Raw genomic sequence first — 19,698 nt, forward strand, 5'->3', positions numbered from 1 at the left:
TCCTTATCCACATAGTCTCCGTCTGGATTCCTAAGACTTACAAGGTTATCATGCCGCTGTACCGGGCCATGGTATGCCCTCACCTGGAATACTGCGTCCAGCACTGGTCGCCGTACATGAAGAAAGACACGGTACTACTCGAAAGGGTCCAGAGAAGAGCGACTAAAATGGTAAAGGGGCTGGAGGAGTTGCCGTGCAGTGAGAGATTAGAGAATCTGGGCCTCTTCTCCCTTGAAAAGAGGAGACTGAGTAGGGGACATGATAGAAACATTCAAGATACTGAAGGGAATAGACTTAGTAGATAAAGACAGGTTGTTCACCCTCTCCAAGGTAGGGAGAACGACAGGGCACTCTCTAAAGTTAAAAGGGGACAGATTTCGTACAAACGTAAGGAAGTTCTTCTTCACACAGAGAGTGGTGGAAAACTGGAACTCTCTTCCAGAGGCTGTTATAGGGGAAAACAAAGTTAGGCAAAGTTAGACAAATTCCTGCTGAACCGGAACGTATGCAGGTAGGGCTGGTCTCAGTGCACTGGTCTTTGACCTGGGGGCCGCCGCGTGAGCGGATTGCTGGGCACGATGGACCACTGGTCTGACCCAGTAGTGGCAACTTCTTATGGATAAGTTCCCACTGGAACAGAACATATACAGGTAAGGCTAGACTCAAATAGAGCACTGGTCTTTGACCTAAGGGCTGCCGCGTGAGCGGACTGCTGGGCACAATGGACCACTGGTCTGACCCAGCAGCGGCAAATCATATGTTCTTATGTTTACTTTAATCCTTCTACTTTACCAGCTTTCAATTCCTGCAATATAATTGGTAAGGTTAACATTGGTTTTCCAACATCTAATAATGTCTGTAAAAGGAGCAATTTTATGATGCTTGTTTCCCACTTGATACCCCTTAGTATTTCTTTTTGCTCAAATACATTGTGCCTGTAACTCTACAGAAAAGGCAAATAGTAAAGGTGACAAGGGACAACATTGCCTCATTTCATATGGCCAGTTTTCATGTATCCCAAACCAAAGAGGGTACAATTTGAACAGACAATCTTGAAGCGGTTAATTGGACTGTTCAGGGTTTGTGTAGTCCATTATCCAAACTAGCCTGAAAGTTGTGTTTGGATTTATTGGCCAGAATTGTCCCATGTAATCTGTAATTGAAGTAAAATTTATAGGCTATCAGATTTGTTGTCCTCAAATCTATAACACATCAGAAGTTTCTTCACCTTTTCTTCTCAGATTTGACCTTCATGCAAAACTATAAATATGTTCTTTCCTTCACCAAATCTCCCTTCCAGTAGCTTTATGTGTGGATAAGGGTCTTTCAATGAGGAGTACTGCTTTCTAATACTGAGATTGACTTTGACATTTTTATGCTGCTCTTGTGTTTGCTTTTTACTAATATAGATTTGCTTACTGCTTCTGCTTTGTGACTTTCTTTTACAGACATTTATGCTTTTGTAGGCAACTGTCAAACAGTCATTAAACATTTAATGAAATATTTGTTTTGCTGCTATGTTGCTGACCAAAGTTTTGTTTGCTTGGCTTTGCCATTAAGAATATTTTCCCCAAGCAACATCACTGCATTAAAAGCCAGGCATGTGCATAATAGCATTCATCGTGAATTGTTTGCTGTGTTTGCAATCTGACCAGTTTGAATAATTGAAAAATAAGAGATTCTGCATAATATATCTATGGGGTCTTTTACTAAGGCACGCTAGCCTTTTTAGTGCACGCTAAATATTAGCATGCGCTAAATGCTAACACGTCCATAGAATATAATGGGCACGTTAGCATTTAGCATGCGCTGATATTTACCGTGCGCTAAATCGGCTAGCACGCCTTAGTAAAAGATCCCTTTTCTTTAGAGAGAGAGAATATTAAACTTAACATTTTAGCTTGCTGTGTGTTTTTTGTGTATTATTGCTGTGTGTAGTGCTGAAAATTGTCTTTTATGTGTAGCTGCCTTGGCTGCAGAGGAGCTTGGCTTTGAGCGATTTCATGCATTAATTCAGTAAGTAACGTTGGGGCATTTAAAATGGTTATATAATGTGGTTTAATATTTGATACCATTTGTATTATGTAAAAGGGCTGTACCAATGGAATGTTAAATGGAACATACCTATTTAGATATGAATAACTACAAGTATAGCAAGAGTTAATGTGTGGTTGTATGTATGTGTATATGCACAAAGTGTGGGTATGGGTGGTTTTCTGAACCTCCCTTGAATGCCTTGTATCAGATGTTTAATTATCGTTTTTCTTCACGGCCCTCAGAGATGCCACCAAGGGTTCACATGATCATAACCCCTAGCTTTATGCACCCAATCGTCACCGGGTAGGTGTTAGTGTAAAACTAGTTAAGTGTTATTTTAGTTTACTTATATTTTAATAACTTAGAATAATAATTATTGATAGAAAGTATTAAATCAATACTTAGCTTAACCGGGATGGTGGTTGACAAGGGATATAAAAGCCAACATGTTTCACCCGTAGAGGGGGTTTCCTCAGGGCTACTATCCCTTTCTGATGCTGACTACTCACAACATGACCACCCGATCTAAGTTCTCTGAGAACTTAGATCGGGTGGTCATGTCGTGAGTAGTCAGCATCAGAAAGGGATAGTAGCCCTGAGGAAACCCCCTCTACGGATGAAACATGTTGGCTTTTATATCCCTTGTCAACCACCATCCCGGTTAAGCTAAGTATTGATTTAATTCTTTCTATCAATATTTATTATTCTAAGTTATTAAAATATAAGTAAACTAAAATAACACTTAACTAGTTTTACACTAACACCGACCCGGTGACGATTGGGTGCATAAAGCCAGGGGTTATGATCATGTGAACCCTTGGTGGCATCTCTGAGGGCCGTGAAGAAAAACGATAATTAAACATCTGATACAAGGCATTCAAGGGAGGTTCAGAATACCACCCATACCCACAATCTGCATTTAACCTTGTATTAATCATCGGTTAAGCCTGCTATCGAATTCATTATATGCACAAAGTGGCATACCCGGGACAGTGGCACCCAAAATCTGTGCACCATGCACCCCCCGCCCCATGTACCTCTTCAAAATCTTTAGCGGTAGCAAGCAGTACTTCTTAGCTGCTGCTTGCGCTGGCATCCGCTCTCACTAGCCTTCGTTCTCCATCTGGCATCACTTCTAGGCCCGTGATCAGGAAATGACATCAAAAGGAAAGCTGAGGCTGATGAGAGTAACATAGTAGATGACGGTAGATAAAGACCTGAATGGTCCATCTAGTCTGCCCAACCTGATTCAATCTAAAAATTTGTTGGGGGTTTGTTTGTTTTTTTTCCTTCTTCTCCTTAGCTATTTCTGGCAAGAATCTAAAGCTGTGCCCAGTACTGTTCTTAGGTTCCAGTTACTGAAATCTCCGTCACTCCAGTCCATCTACACCAGGGGTCTCAAAGTCCCTCCTTGAGGGCCGCAATCCAGTCGGGTTTTCAGGATTTCTCCAGTAAATATGCATGAGATTTATGTGCATGTACTGCTTTCAATGCATATTCATTGGGGAAATCTTGAAAACCCGACTGGATTGCGGCCCTCAAGGAGGGACTTTGAGATCCCTGATCTACACCCTCCCAGCCATTGAAGCCCTCTCCAGCCCATGCTCCCCCAAATGGCCATATACAGACACTGACCGTGCAAGTCTGCCCAGTACTAGCCTTAGTTATTCAATATTTACTATTATTTTCTGAATCTAGATCCTCTGTGTTCATCCCACACTTTTTTGAACTCCATCATCATTTTCCTCTCCACCATCTCTCTCGGGAGCGCATTCCAGGCATCCACCACCCTCTCCGTAAAGAATTTCTTTATATTGCTCTTGAGTCTCCCACCCCTCAACCTCAAATTATGTCCTCTGGTTTTACCATTTTTGTTTCTCTGGAAAAGATTTTGTTGTATGTTAATACCTTTCAAGTATTTGAACGTCTGAATCATATCTCCCCTGTCCCTCCTTTCCTCTAAGGTATACATATTCAGGGCTTCCAGTCTCTCCTCATACGTCTTTTGTCGCAAACCTCCTATCATTTTCGTCGCCCTTTTCTGGACCGCTTCAAGCCTTTTTTTGTCCTTCGCCAGATATGGTCTCCAAAACTGAACACAATACTCCAAGTGAGGCCTCACCAATGACCTGTACAGGGACATCAACACCTTCGTCGTTCTACTGGTTACGCCTCTCTTTATACAGCCCAGCATCCTTCTGGTAGCAGCCATTGCCTTATCGCACTGTTTTTTCGCCTTTAGATCTTTGGAAACTATCACCCCAAGGTCTCTCTCCCCATCCGTGCATATCAGCCTCTCCCCTCCCAGCATATATGGCTTCTTCCAATTATTAATACCCAAATGCATGTCTTTGCATTGAATTTTAGTTGCCAGATTTTAGACCATTCCTCTAACTTTTGTAGATCCTTTTTCATGTTTTCCACTCCCTCCTCAGTGTCTACTCTGTTACAAATCTTGGTATCATCTGCAAAAAGGCAAACTTTTCCTTCTAACCCTTCAGCAATGTTACTCACAAACATATTGAATAGGATCGGCCCCAGCACCGAACCCTGAGGGACTCCACTACTCACTTTTCCTTCCTCTGAGCAACTTCCATTAACCACTACCCTCTGCCGGTAAAGATTTTGAAGAGGTGGGTGGGCAAAGAGGAGGAGAGGTGCCAGTGCCCCACCAAGATGGCACCTGGGGCAGTTCTCCCACCTCCCCTCGCTACGCCACTGTATACACATATATAAAATTAATTTTATCATCTTTCCAAATAATGCTGATTAGTTTAATCTTAATACATGAATCCTGTTAGTGCTCTCTGTGTGCATAATATAGGCTTATAAATAAGATGCTTGCTCAACCACTGGAATCTTGGGATGTTGAGGACAAATAAACCATTTTTCCTTCGAGGTTAAAAACCCTGCTTCCACACCTTTTTTGTACTAGGGCAGGAGTAGGCAGTTCCAGTCCTCGAGAGCCATAGGCAGGTCAGGTTTTCAGGATATCCACAATAAGCATGCACGAGGTAGATTTGCATCTCGAGGAGGCAGTGCATGCAAATCCATCTCATACATATTCATTGTGGATATCTGGAAAACGTGATCTGCCTGTGGCTCTCGAGGACTGGAATTGCTTACCCCTATACTAGGGTGACAATTTCACCTTGTAAACGCTCAGTGGGGTCTGTTGTTAACTTTTGATACGTGGCTGGGTCATTCAACTGAGACATGCATTTTGATACATAATTGGATCTATTCAAGATGGTCACTGCACCTCCTTTATCAGCTCTTTGAATTACTACTTGTTTGTTATTCCAGAGGTTAGTTAAAGATTCACGTTCTTTTGGAGATAAATTGTCTTTAAACCTTCGTGTCAGCGATTTATCAAAATATTCTTGAACATCCCTTTTCGCTAGCATCCAAAAAGCCTGTATAATTGGGTCTATTGGCCCAGGGGGTGTCCAGGTGGATCGTATTGGGACCAGTGTACCTGGAGAAACAGTTTCTTCATCCTGAAAAAAGTCTTTAACTGTAGAGAGCGGATGAAGCATTCTAAATCAATCTGGACCTGAAAGTATAAAGGAAAGACCACGAGACAGTAAAGATTTTTCACCATCAGTTAGAACGTAAGATGACAAGTTCTTTACCATTTGCCGCTTCTGGGACCTTGTTTGAGGCCTCGTGCGGCCTCCTGTCTGCGGGTATGAATGGACTGAATATCACGAAGTGTTTTTTGAGGGTGAGAGTGAGTCTAATGGGTTATTTGATGTGTTCATTGTTTGTATACATCAATAGATATCATCTAAAGAGGGAGTATGAAATTGAGACAAAGAACTAAATGGGAGACGAGTTTCATTATTGGGAGAGTCATACGGGAAAGGGGTTTGAGGTTATTTGAAGCTATTTTGGACATTTGCGAGTTTGTCGAAGAAGGAAGTTAGCTCCTGGGCTGATCTGATCGTATGAGGAGAGCATGACTTCGACTGAGATGTCCATGTTACACCACTTGCTAGACTGCATCTTCGCACTCCTCAGTGGGTCCTCGCTTCTCAGTGGTCTCATACAGATTGTCTCTCACAGCATATTTCTGTAACCTCGTCTCTTCAACAGTCGCTTCACTGGTGGATGATCTCCTCCAATCTGGCCGGAGATCTTCTTTTCCACTTCCCTCCTCATTGAAAGGTGATAACATTGGACACATCCCCTTATGCCTGGGGGGGGGGGGACGCATGGACAGCCGTCAGACCCAGGGTCATTGGTTCACCAGGGAGTGCAAATTTTACATCATTTTACATGAGCTCAGAGTGATGCATTATGCATTCAAAGCTTTCCAACATCTCTTGAGCCCTCAAGTCCTTTTCCTTTGCATGGACAATCAAGTAGCAATGTACTACATAAACAAGCAATGAGGCACGAGATCTCTCCTGCTATGTCAAGAAGCCCAGAAAATCTGGTTTTGGGCAACTGCCTGCAACATTGTCTTGAAGGCAGTCTACATTCAGGGGGAGCAGAATTCCTTGGCAGACAACCTCAGCAGAAATCTTCAGCCTTACGAATGGGCACTCAGCTCTTCAGCTCTCCTTCCCATCTTTGTGCACTCCACAAGTGGACTTATTTGCGGTGCCACACAACCACAAGTTGCCCCAATTCTGCTCCAGACTATACTCTCCTCACCATCTGGAAGCCATGCGTTTCTGCTGGATTGGACAAAAATGTTCCTCTATGCATTTCCTCCCACTCCTCCCATGTTAAAGATTCTTTTCAAACTCAAACTGGAGTCAGCCACCATGATTCTAATTGCTCCTTGGCTCCAGACAACATTGGTTCTCCCTTCTACTTCAACTCAGCACCAGGGAGCCAATACCTCTATCAATTTTTCCTACTCTGCTTACTCAGAAGCATGGATCTCTTCTACATCCCCTGCAATCGTTACACCTGACAGCTTGGTTTCTCTTGGGCTGAATCCATCTGAATTACATCTATCTCAGCCTATCCGCAATATTATTGTCACCTCCAGGAAACCAGCTACTCAACAATGTTATCAACAAAAGTGGACTCGGTTTTCTTCCTGATGTCTTCTTCATCACCATGATCCAATTTCCTTGTCAGTTGAACTAGTGTTGGCTTATTTGCTTCATCTATCTGACTCTGGCCTCAAATCTACATCGATTAGAGTCTATCTCAATGCTATTACAGCTTTTCACCTTCCATTCGAGGGTAAACCTCTCACTGCTCCTCCTTTGGTCTCCAGATTTATGAAGGGATTTTTCAATGTGAAACCACCTCTCAAACCTCCTCCAGTAGTCTGGGATCTTAATGTTGTGCTTTCCAGGTTAATGAAGCCTCCTTTTGAACCAATGGCCACAGCTCATCTCAAGTTTCTCACCTGGAAAGTTGTTTTTCTCATATCTCTCACTTCGGCCATTTACAGTTTTTCATCATGACAAGGTGGTTCTGCGCACGCATCCAAAGATTTTGCTAAAAGTTGTAACTGAGTTTCATCTTAATCAGTCAATTGTCCTTCCAGTTTTTTTCCTTAAGCCTCATTCTCATGCAGGAGAAATGGTACTTCACTCTCTGGACTTTAAACATGCTTTGGCCTATTACATCGACAGGACAAAGCCACATCAAATATCTCCCCAACTCTTCGTCTCTTTTGATCCTAACAAGTTGGGGCATCCTATTTCCAAAAGAACGATTTCCAACTGATTGGCTGCCTGTATATCGTTCTGTTATGCTCAGACTGATCTGCAACTGGAGAGTCGTGTCACAGCCCACAAGGTCCAAGCTATGGCAGCTTCTGTAGCTTTCCTTAGATCTACTCCTATTGAGGAAATCTGTAAAGCTGCCACCTGATCCTTGGTTTATATATTCACCTCACATTACTGTCTGGAATCTTTTTTCTAGACGGGATGGGCGCTTCGACCTGTCAATATTACAACATTAATTTTCTTAAAGGCCAACTCTCCCACCATCCATTCTGGTTAGCTTGGATGTCACCCAAGATTTAAGAATAAAATACAATATAACAATCAAACCAAATCACATTATCTGTTGCTGAAAGAGAACTTAGATTATTACTTGGACACAGATATTTCTCCTTTTTCAAGGCGCTTCATAGAAAGGAAAGCCGTCAAGTGAGCTGGGTCAAAAAAGATATATTCTGATTACACATTTACAAGGGTATCTAAGGTAAAAGAAACCCCCTATCTGAGTCACACCTGGTTTCAATATTAAAAATTCCCTTCCTCTCTTTTGAGTCTCTCTCGAGACATCCGGAAAAATTTGAATATGAAAACCAAGAAAGTCTCTAGATCTATTTTTAAAGAAAAGTTTAAGGATCCAATCTTTGTCTGGAGCCAAAGCTACAGTCAATAAGAGAGTGGCTAAAATAGCCACTTCTCTATCTGATTGTTCCAATAAAGCTGAAACATCCAGAGAACTTTCCTGTGGTTTTCCATCATCTTTCTTTTGAGAATCCTGATTCTTTATAGGTAGATAATACACTCTTGACAATGGTGGTAAAGAATTCTCAGGAATTTTAAGAATTTCCAGAAAGTAATGCTTTATCATATCTCTTGGAGAAATAGATGAAACCTTTGGAAAGTTAATTAAGTGCAAATTGTTAATCCGACTATTGTTCTCAAGTGTTTCCAATTTTCTCCTCATAATTAGGTTATCTTTTACAAGTAAATCTTGACTGCTTTTAATCATTTTTAAGTCCTTCTTTTCTTCCTTAGTTTCAGTCTTCAATAATACAATATCTTGTTTCAAAGTACTTATTTCTTCTTTCTGGTTTTTTAATTCCTTATCTAAGTTATTTATCTGGGGATTGAGGGAATTTCCTAAAGTAGAAACTAGATCCCAAAGCGAATCTAGAGTGACTTCTGGGGGTTTAACTGGAGCAAAGGAAATTATTGGTGCAATACAAGATTGCTCAATTGACCGGTTTACCTTCCCATTGCCTTGTCCCTCCTTGGCTGAAGTTGTCCCAGTCGCTGGTTCTTCCAAAAGGAAAAAATCTTCTGAGTTGTTCCCTGTAACGAGCCCTCGGAAACGCTGGCCTCTTGAGAGGAGAACGCTGCCTCGTCGGACATACTCTCCTCTCACGGTGAGCTGACTTCCAGCGGCAGTGGCTGAAGGGGAGACATCCTGACATCGGTGCTTAGTGTGACATCTAGCCCAGGGGTATCCGCCAAAGCACTCCTCTCTGCCGATGCTCCCAACGGGCGATTCCCTGAACAAGCCTGTTCGCTTTGAAGGCGTCTGAAGATGTCTTCAACTGTAAGAACCGTAGGTCCTGAGCGCTGGGAGGCACCACCAATGCTCTTGCATCTTCTTTTTGGCATTCTTCGATATAGTAGGAAAGACACTTTCAGGCGTCCTGTCAGCATTCAGATAGCGGCAGCCATCTTGGATCCAAACCTTGCAGCTAATAACCTCCAGCGATGCATTTTTAAAGTGTCCGTACTGGTGTTTTGTCAGTGACATCACCCATGTGTGAGAATATCTGCCTGCTGTCCCTGGATAACACCCGTTACATTCTACCCCTTCAAGTTGGCAACAGTCCAATGGCCTGATTAACTTCTATACCTTACAAACAGTTTTGTATGCTTACATCCAAAGCTTATTGCTTCATGGAATGTTGCTACTCTTTGAGGTTTATGCCAGGTACTGGATTGGCCCCCATGAGAATGGGCTACTGGGTTTGATGGACCGTTGGTCTGATCGAGTAAGGCTATTCTTATGTTCTTATGCCCTTCAGGTAAGTGTACTGCAATACATGCACACAACTACTTTAAATACTCAAATCCAAGGAGTATCATTTGCATAAATGAAGCCTACTGTGGTAAATTTATGTGCACACAGTGTTTTCAGTGGATACCATACGCTCTCTCTCTCTCTCTCTCTTTTTCTGCATCCACATCTCCACAGATGCTGGCATCGGCTCACAGGTCCAGTAACTCCAGGGTACCTACTATCCTGGGTGGGTAGGGGGTATTTCTGGAAAAAGGAATTGTGGGGACTAAATACCCCCCAAAAAGGGGTTGCCTCTTTGTCTCCCCCCCCAGCAACAGTGGACCCTGTGTCCTTTTTCAGGCGGGCTCCTTCCACCCATCCAAGGCTAACTGTAGTCACTGGCTGACTATCAGTACTCTGGAGATAGGCTTAGACCCGGTACTTGAAGGCAAGCTTTTTAGAGTTCTTGTAAGGCAGGCTTAGAAATAAAACTTCTTAGGGGCAGGCATTGAGATGGAAGGGGAGGGGAGCACTCATACCAGCAGGCCTCATTGGGTCGGGTATACACATTTGTACACAAGGCTGTAGATGTTTGGGGCTCACCTTGATTCACAGATGCCCTCTCTTCTTCACTCCAAAGGACCCAGGCAGTAGCTCTCTTCCATCAGGGCTTGCTTACAGCTTCGACTCTCCCCTGTGTGTGTCTCTGTAACTGGCTTGCTCTCCCTCATGCAGCTCTCTCCTCAGTCACCTCTGTTTATCACTTCAGTGCCCCTTCCCCAATAGCTCCCTTCCTGCCTGGGCTTAAAAACATAAGATTTGCTGCTGCTGGGTCCATCGTGCCCAGCAGTCCACTCACGCGGCAGCCCTTAGTTCAAAGACCAGTGCCCTATTTGAATCTAGCCTTACTTGCGTATGTTCTGCTCCAGTAGGAACTTATCCAACCTTTTCTTGAATCCCTGAAGGGTGCTTTACCCTATAACAGCCTCCGGAAAAGTATGTCCTGGGCTGTCTTTCCGCTTGGCCTCTCTACTTGTTCCCTCACAGCAATTCTCTTCCTTCTGCCTGCAGCTCCCCTTTCTCTCTCTTTCTCTGTTTAATAAGACATTAACTATTTTTTCTTTGTCCCTCCAAATACCTACAAATCCAAAATGTGGCCCTGCAAAGGGTTTGAGTTTGAGACCGCTGTTTTAGACCAGACATGGGCAAACTACAGCCCGTGTAGCTTTTTAATCCGGCCTGTTGAATTTTATTTTATTTTATTTTTTTTTTTTGTCGCAATAAATAAAAAGCTGCAAGCTAGATGAAGCACCTGAGATAGACCCTGCAGTCCAAGCTCTCTGGCAGTAGAGGTCGCCAGACCCAGCTGACAAGAACATCGCATGTCTTGGTGCCCAATTCTACGGTGTTGCATGCCCGCTAGCTTTTGCCCAGCGTGTGCACATACGCCTCTTTTCTGCTCTGTATAAGAAGGGGCCACCGCACGGCTAATTGAGCTGAACCCGGCGGTCTCTGTGCTCCATCTTCTCCACTTCTCAAATCCGGGGAGCTTCGGCGCTTGCTGCAGGCACATCTTTCCCCGCTGCCCGGATTGGACGAGAATTTGCCTCTTCCTCCCCCCCCGCCCCCACTCCTCCCCATTCCAGCCTCAGCTTTCTGTGAGAGGGGCGTTGTGCCGAAACATGGATCCATAAGGTTATTTTCCACCACTTGCATGGTCTGCAGAAGAAATCCATTTCAGGGTTTTCACTCTGCCTCTAGTGTACTTCACAGGCTAGTTTAGAGCCCTCTAGCAGTCTTTTCTTCTGCAAGTATGGCTGCAGCTGTGTAGATTCTGCTTTCCACATTTTAGGGACGTAGTTTCATCCCTTTTGCGGGTATTTTCGCGTTAAAATGGATTTGAAGCTCTGCCTGCTCGAGAGCTCACAGACTTCAGTCTGTAGCTGACAGGTCAATCTCTTCGGGGTACCTGTTAGCCAGTCTGCTTAGTCTTTCTTGGAGCTCAGGACCATCCCTGACCTAGTCTAACTCCCTGTTAAATGTGTGTGTGTTGGGGGGGGGGGGGGATTGAGCACAGACTGTGTAGTGCACTTAGGGGGCTCAGCGGTGTTCCGCAGCACTCTGGCTACGTTTTTGTGCCTCCGCCCGTCCAGATGCGCATCTGGTGGTCCACAGGGATGGAGGCATAGTCAGACAGAAGAGTTTGACTAGCAGTCTGAAAATCAGCTTGCAGGATGAATTTCCAGCAGTGTGGCAATGAATTCTAAACCGGCCATTGAAAAGGCTAGGAGCAGCTGCAGGATCTTGGTGTCTGGTAACTGTGAGTACAAAGAGGAGCTGACAGACTCCAAAATCAATCTTTTAAAAGTTAATTCTGAGGGGTTTTGAAGGTTTCCTAGTGTTCCTCTTTGTTCCCCCACCTGAACTATGTTACTTTTATAATTTTTAAAGTTTGAGAAATGTCGTTTTTAGAACGTTTTTGGTGCAAATTTGGATCTGGCAGCCATTTCGGATTCTTAACAATCTTTTTTTTTTCAACTTTTCCCTGCTTCTTTAAAATTCAAAATTTTGCCAGGAAAACTGCTGGAATGGAGTCCTTGGAGGTTTCCTTGTGTGGATTCATACCAAATTTGTGCAAAAATTGCTGCATTTAGAGCGTTTTGTGCCAAGTGCCATGTGGCATGATTGAGGGGGGGGGTGGTAGGAGGTGCGCTAACTACTGGTTCAGCCTTCCCTTCATAGAAGCAGCTGATTGCATGCTCAGCTAACCCATTGGGGCGGTCACATTATTTTCGTGGCTTGGTCCTGTGGCTTCCTCTTTCCTCTGTGAGAGGGACTCTGCAGCCTAAGAAGCGCAAGTATAAGTCATCTAAGGGTGACTTTCTGCCCAAGGGTCCAGATACCTTCTCAGAATTTGAGATTTTGCTGGTCTGTATTTTACTTCAGGGGTCCAGCTGCTGAGTGCTTTTCTTCTGTTCCCCCTGCTAAGCATCTCAGCATCTGAGTGGTCTCGGGGGTCTCTGCGCCGTCTGTTCCTCCTTCCCAGACTGTTTCAGGTGTATCAACGGCTTCTCCATACCTCCCTGATCCTTTTTTGGACAGTGCTGCACTTCCCGAATTTGGGAATCTGTACTTGAGTGCTGGATCTGCGAATCCCTTTGGGGCTCCGGATCCTAGAGAAGATCCGACTGTCAGGTGCTTGTTTGTTTGAAACGCTGCCAGATCTCATTGTTTCTGCTTTACCGTAGTGAGCGTGGATACCCAGTCCGTTCCTTTCATTTCTTCAACTTTTCTCCCTGGCTATGCAGCATTTGTTCGCAATCTGAGACTTTTCCTGGCATCCGGATATAAGTTCATGGTTCTGGAGCAGTTTGACTCTCAGGAGAGTCCTTTATGGAAAGCTCGGGCTATGTCCAGTTTGCATCCTCGGACGCAGGAGTGTGGCAGTCCAAGGGAGATGCCCGGATGACTCAGCTGACCCGGTGCAACTCTCTCCCTAGTGACAGGACAGTTGTGTTGAAAGCTATGCAAAACTACTGGGTGGATGTGGTTTTGCAGAAAGTTTTGAACCAGCTAATTTGGCCATTGGAGCTGTGGTGCCTATGTCCTTTGTGGCACGCACCTGTCTAGCTCATCTACGAATGCCTTTTCCTCAGCCTTTGTTGGCTAGGATGGACTACATGGCAGATGGCTTCTATGACCTTTTTAAAGTGCTGGCAAAGGTGTCAGCGGATTCTATTTCGGCCCACTGAATGCTCTGGGTTCATCAGTAGGCTGGTGATTCCACCTTTGAGGCAACTCTGGGGCAGTTGTTGTGTGGGAAGGATCTGGTTGACCTCATAATTTTGGTAATGGACCATCATCCAAAGAGCTTGCTGGATAGTAGAGCACGGCCCAAGGGTGCTTGTTACCTTCCCTTGTATGGCTCCTGACGATATTTTCATGACTACGGACAAGATTCTTCATCCTCTTCGCAGAGATTTTCTCAGGGTTCCAGGCTACAGGCGCGCTCTGTCTACTGCCGCCCTTCCTGCCTGACCTGCCTGTATGACCCAATGACGCCAGGGAGCCAAGGGCTCCTCTGCAGATAGGAGGTTCGGTACTTGCAGTTTTGGCCTGCCTGGCTGCACATTATTAAAATCCAGTGAGTCGTGGAATTTATTCAGTTGGGCTGGAAGCTGGTTTTGCCCAGCCTCTGTCAGACTAGTTCATGTCTTCTCCTGTCGGAAGCCCAGACACAGTGAGCTTAATCCAGACTGCTGTTCAGCGCTTGATGGATATTCAAGCAGTGTGGTCGGTGCCAAGCTAACCTTTGGGTTCACACACATACTTTGTTTATTTTATCGTTCCTAAGAGAGAATCAAAAGTTTGAAAACCGATTCTGATTTTGCCGCACTTTATCCAGCTCTGAAGCTTCCTCCGTTCTGGATAGAGATCTTGTGGTGGGTTCTTCCAGCAATGGCTCCGGGGCAATTTCTGGCCTACCTGGATCTTAGAGAGGCGAATTTGCACATTCCTTTTTTTCCAGATCAGCCCAAATTTCTGCTGGATCAGGTTTGTCAGTTTTCAGCCCTGTCCTTTGGGCTGGCTACTGCACCCCGGATATTCACCACAGTGATGGTGGTAGTAGTGGCTCCTCTGAGGAGGGTGGAGTTGTAGACTCACCCTTATCTGTCCGCTTGGTTGCTCAGAGCGCCCCCGGAAATTGGTGCGCATTACAGTAGCAACAGTGTTCTGGCAGCGGGCCATGTTTACCTGCCCGAGGCTCAAAAATAGCAGCTCTGGGCACAGATTTCGGAGATATTGAAGATGGCGGCCCTTTAGGCATGGGACGTCCTACAGATTATGGGTTCCAGGATTACCAATCTGGACGTGGTTCCCTGGACGAATGCACGTATGCGTCCTCTTCAGAATGCCTTCCTCTCACTGGACTTCCCACTGAGATGTCTTAGAGCTAAGTCTGCGGTGGACTCTGGAGGCCAGACTGTGTATGACCTGGTGGCTTCATTCTCAATCACTCTGCTAGAGCATTCCATTAAGCCTTGCCTCCTGGATTGTAGTAACCACGGCTGCCAGCCTTCGTGGCAGGGAAGGGCTCACTACGGTCATCGTTCTTTTCAGGACTGTTAGACTCCGTCACCACAGAAGTGGTCGCTGTTAATCATCAGAGAGGACCCAAAAACTCTCTTGGCTCAGGAGACTCGACTTCTTTTCCTCTGGGTGGAAATTCTTCTCCTGGCGCTGATGGTGGCGCAAGTGGACGTGGTGGGCAACGTTCCAGCAGACTTCCTCAGCTGTCAGTCTAGAGTTCCGGGTGAGTGGACCTGAGTGCAGTAGGCTTTGGGCGTTTGTGATACGCTAGGGGCATCCCTGCCTTGACCTTGTGGCCGTGGCGCAAAACAAGATGGTTCAATACCTCTTCAGTCACAGATCTGGCTCAGAAGCAAGAGACTTGATGCTCTTGAGCAACTGTGGCCTCCAGAGGTTCTTTTCTCCGTTTTTTCCCCCTTGGCCACTGTTCAACCAGGTCCTTCGATGGATCACAACTCACCCTGGCCGTATCATTCTGGTGGCGCCCGATTCGCATGTAAGGCCAGGGTTCACAGATCTGATGCAGCTATGGGTGGCATAAAGTCTGCGCCCGAGTATCTTTCTTGACCACCTCACCCAGGCCCGGTTACCATGAAGGATCTGAGTCGTTTTACTTGTACGGCTTAGCTGCCTGAGCGCACAGCTTTTAAAAAACAACAAAAAACATCAAGGCTATTCGGAGCTTGTCATAGCTAAAGCTTCCTAGGTCTACCAAGTCATCCTTGGGGTCGGCTTACGTTAAGGCGTAGAAAATCTTTAGAGCACTGGAGTGCTCAAGAACAGGTGGACCCTTATTCTGTGTCGCGGGTCCTTATTTTCTCCAAGCGGGTCTGGATATAGGCTTCACGGTAGCGGATCCCGGTGGCCGGTCTCTCTGGTTCTAGATCCTAGGATTGGCAGTTCTCTTTGGAGTTGCATCCAGCTGTTGCTTGGTTTTGCAAAAATATCTTCGGGTCTGGCTGCCCATTAAGAATCTGTTCCTAGTCTGAGATCTTAATGTGGTGCTGTCTGTCTTTGCAAGGGTTCCTTTTGAACCACTGAGAGAGATGCGTCTGACCTGGATTTAACACTTCAGGCTGTTTTTTTTCTGGTCACTCTCTCTTGGGATTGTAGAGTTTCCAAATGGCAGGCATTGTCATGTCGACACCCTTTGCGCTGAGTTCCTAAGAGCGGACAGTTCCTTTTTTGCAGAAGGTGGTTTCGGCTTGCCATGTCAATCCAGAAGTGCATTTCCTGGTTGTTCAGCAGAAGGGTTCTAATCTCAGGATCATCTGCTAAAGAACTTGGATGCGTGCAAGGTGCTCCTGCATTATTGGTGAGTCTCTCAAGAGTTTTGCTTTCTGACCACCTGTTGTGGTGCTCATTTTATTCTGCAAGGTTCTCCCACTTCTAAGGCTATGATCTCTAGATGAATCCGTAGAGTCATTTAATCATTCTTGAGGGATGATTGTCCCCTATTTATGTTAAGGCACTTTCTGCCAGGAGTGTAGCTTCTTCATGGATAGAAGCTAGATCTGTTTCTCCTGAAGAGATTTGCAGAGCGGTGCTGCTAGGCTGATATTTGGAAAAAGTAAATTTGATCATGTCTCTGCTCCAAAACTTCATTGGCTTCCTATAATTTCCAGGGTTTATTTTAAATGTGCCTGCTTAACATTTAAGATCTTACATGGCATCCTTCCTCCTTTAATTCCCCTATTTTGGAATTCTGTAAGATCTGACATTACCAGATCTACTCAAAAAATTTTAATTGTCCTTTCCTACATTGAAAGGCATTACTTACATTGCAAATTAGGGAAGTCTCTACTTCAAAATTATTGAGCTGTGGAATAATTTGCCTATTCAACTGTGTGATCTGGGCTCTTTCCATCCATTTCGAAAACATCTGAAAACGTGGCTATTTACAAAGTTGTAAATTCCGCTCCTCTCCATACTATTCCATCCATATTGTATCTGTTCTCCTTTCTAATTTCTTGTAAACTGTGCCGAGCTCTACTGTTAAAAAGAAGATGCGATATATAAGCCTAAGGTTTAGTTTAGTTTGGATGTTAATGCCAGAGAGGACTCTGCCATTTGGGTCCTTGGTTTTAGGGGCCGATGCAGCAAGCCCATCCTAGCTTTTTGGGGGGACTGCTTTTGTACGTCCCTGTGGTCTAGAATGTCTTACCTTTTGCACTGAAAAAGGAGATAATGTACTTACCCTGGTAAGCTGTTTTCCATTAGATAGGTGAGACATTCTAGACACCCGTCCTGTCCTTGCTGTGCCTGTTTCAGATTCTAATTTCAGTCTCCTGCTTATCCAATCTGTTTCTTGGAGACCGGTCAACCCTTTGGGGTTAACAAAAGTTTGTACATATGTAATGGGATTAGTTCTGAACTTCTTTGACGTCTCTGTTGGAGGTTAACGGTACTGTTTAGTTGTTTGAGCAGAACAATAGTTTAGCCTGTCATTACCAGTGCCTCTATTTCACAGATGAGTGTGTCTCTCTATACTTGGGTACTGAATTCTAGAGGGCGCTAAACTAGCCTGTGAAAAACCTGAAATGGATTTATTCTGCAGACCATGAGAATAGTGGGAAATAACCCTGTGGAAAAGAGCTTATCAGGGTAAGTACATAATCTCCTTTTAAAGCACTGAAAAGTGCATAATTTCCATGACAAATTGATTTTATTTATTTATTTATTTTTTGCTTTCTACTATTGTCCAATTAACAAGAAACCCCTGCAAGGCAAACATTGTGTCAGATGAGAAATAACTGGTTTTCTCCATGTTTTCCAAGTTCTAGTAAGCAGAACTTCTTTTTTTTATTTCTCTCACTTTTTGACAGAATAACAATTGCAGAAAACAATAGCCTTGCACCCAACCTTGTACTTCTCATTGTTTTTCCTTCTAGGAAATGTACATTCAGGAGTTTTGCAGAACTCAAGGATGCGGTTTGGAATCAGTTCTCAATCTGGACAGAGAAATATGGAGTATTGCTTTTCCTGTACTCTGTGATTCTTACAAAGGTTTGTAGATATGGCTGCATTTCTTCAAGACTAGCCAAAAACACACTTTTCAACACAAAAGATTACATTTGGGAGCTAGTGTTCAGTACAAACATGCAAACCAAGTCTTGCAGAAGTAACAATCAGAGCTTTCAGCACCTCCTACATTGCCAAGAGTATAGTGCCTCCTTCAGGTTTTTCCTTTTGCAAGCAAACCTTGCAGAGGTATTTCTGATCTGCTCTGTTTTATTTTTCTTATTTTTTCTTATTTTTCAATGAAAGTTCAACTTTTTAATTGGCTTCGGTGCCCTGAGACCCCTTATTTAGGGAATCTCTGCCTGAGAAAGGAAGCAGATCCTATGGAGCTGAACTACAGCTTCACAAGTCAAACCTTTGGGTGGACCTGTGGGGCCAGCCTACTGTGTGCCACTGGGAGCAAGCTTGCCTTCTGACACCTACAGAGGCTTAAGCGCAGGCTGAGGGGTATTAGGGTGCTAGCTGCATATTTCCCATCGCTGTGCTTTGAGGTTCCATGGGGGATGTTCTCAACAAGGCCTTCCATGGGGCGGTCTGAAGATTGGACTGGTTGGAGAAGTTTCTGAGGCAGAAAATCCTAACCTTCATTTCATCTGCAGAGAGTGAAAAAAAAGCTGACAGGTACTGTACAGAACTGTGAGTACAACCCCCATTATTTCCTATGGGAAAATCAGGGGGGAGGGGAGGAGGGCAGGTCTGAAAAAGTCATTTTTGAAAGTTTCCCACCTCTATAACCCTTATTTTTAAGTTTTATGTCTTTTTTGTTAGTCTCCATGGGCCGTTTTTGGCGCAAATTATCTGGAGGTGGCCAACTTGGATTTTAAACAACCTTTTTTACTAAGTCATTTTTTTATGCCTCAAAACCCCTCAATTTTGGCAAAAATCAATGGGGATGGACGACTCATAATGTATTTTCATTAATTCTTATGACATATACACTGGATCTTCTAGAGCTGGGAAACTGATATGGATCCAGGAAATGAGAAGAAAATCCCACCCAGTACCTGAGTATGGCAATGGTGCTAAGCACAAGCTTGGGGAGTCCATGGATACCATGAAGACCTTGTATGGGTTCTTGCCAGAATTTGTCCAGCTGATATGGAAAACCTATTTTATGGATCTGGATCGCTCTTTGCAGCTAGGAGGCCTGTTACAGGGTCCCAAGCATGTGTCTTCTCTGACAGAACTCACTCCCCAGTACCAGTGTCCACTCCAGTCCAGATTGCCCGAGTTGGCACTCAAATTCTATGCCTCTTTTATCTCGGCACTTCTTCGATCCTGGATGACTGATTCCATTTTTGGCTCCATCAAACAGGATACCTCAGTGGGACCTGATCCAGGTGATGACCCTGCAATACACCGGCTGTTTAAGTTGGTATCAATCCACCATTTTATTACTGATGTGATTAAAAAACTGAAATTGGAAGTTTAGCTTTCTACTTCTCAGTGTGCAATCATGAACCGCTCTAATACTCAGTTCTTGAAGGGTGGCTAAAGATCTGTCTAAGCTTTACTACTACTGTTTATCAGAATTTCAGCAGCTGCTTGACCAGCTGAAGGTGAATTCTGCAGTGGCTCAGGTCACCAAGCGCTCTGCCCTCTCTAGTGAAAGTGAAGTGATGCTACAGGATCACAGGGTGGACATGATTTTAAAGAAGCAATTTGAGGTAGTGTCTTTGGGCATCAAAGCAGTGGTAGTGGCATTGTTTGCTGCATGGACCTGTCGCACGAGACTGCGACGGGTACCATCAGCAGAGGAGGACACCTGCCCCCAGCTTTTGATGGAAGGGGAGATTATAGGCGGACGCCTTGTATGACCTT

General features: G+C 44.5%; 1 protein-coding gene across 2 annotated transcripts in view; it reads left to right on the plus strand.

Moving 5' to 3' along the window:
- MINDY3 (MINDY lysine 48 deubiquitinase 3) overlaps positions 1–19,698 on the plus strand; it is a 394,770-nt gene that overhangs the window by 97,912 nt on the left and 277,160 nt on the right. For both annotated transcript variants that reach the window (XM_033931199.1, XM_033931200.1), the window contains 2 exons: positions 1,965–2,016; positions 17,748–17,862. In XM_033931199.1, the coding sequence (XP_033787090.1) occupies positions 1,965–2,016; positions 17,748–17,862 (167 nt within the window). The remainder of the gene's footprint in view (positions 1–1,964; positions 2,017–17,747; positions 17,863–19,698) is intronic.

Source organism: Geotrypetes seraphini, chromosome 2, assembly GCF_902459505.1.
Source record: "Geotrypetes seraphini chromosome 2, aGeoSer1.1, whole genome shotgun sequence".
NCBI classification, from domain to species: Eukaryota; Metazoa; Chordata; class Amphibia; order Gymnophiona; family Dermophiidae; genus Geotrypetes; species Geotrypetes seraphini.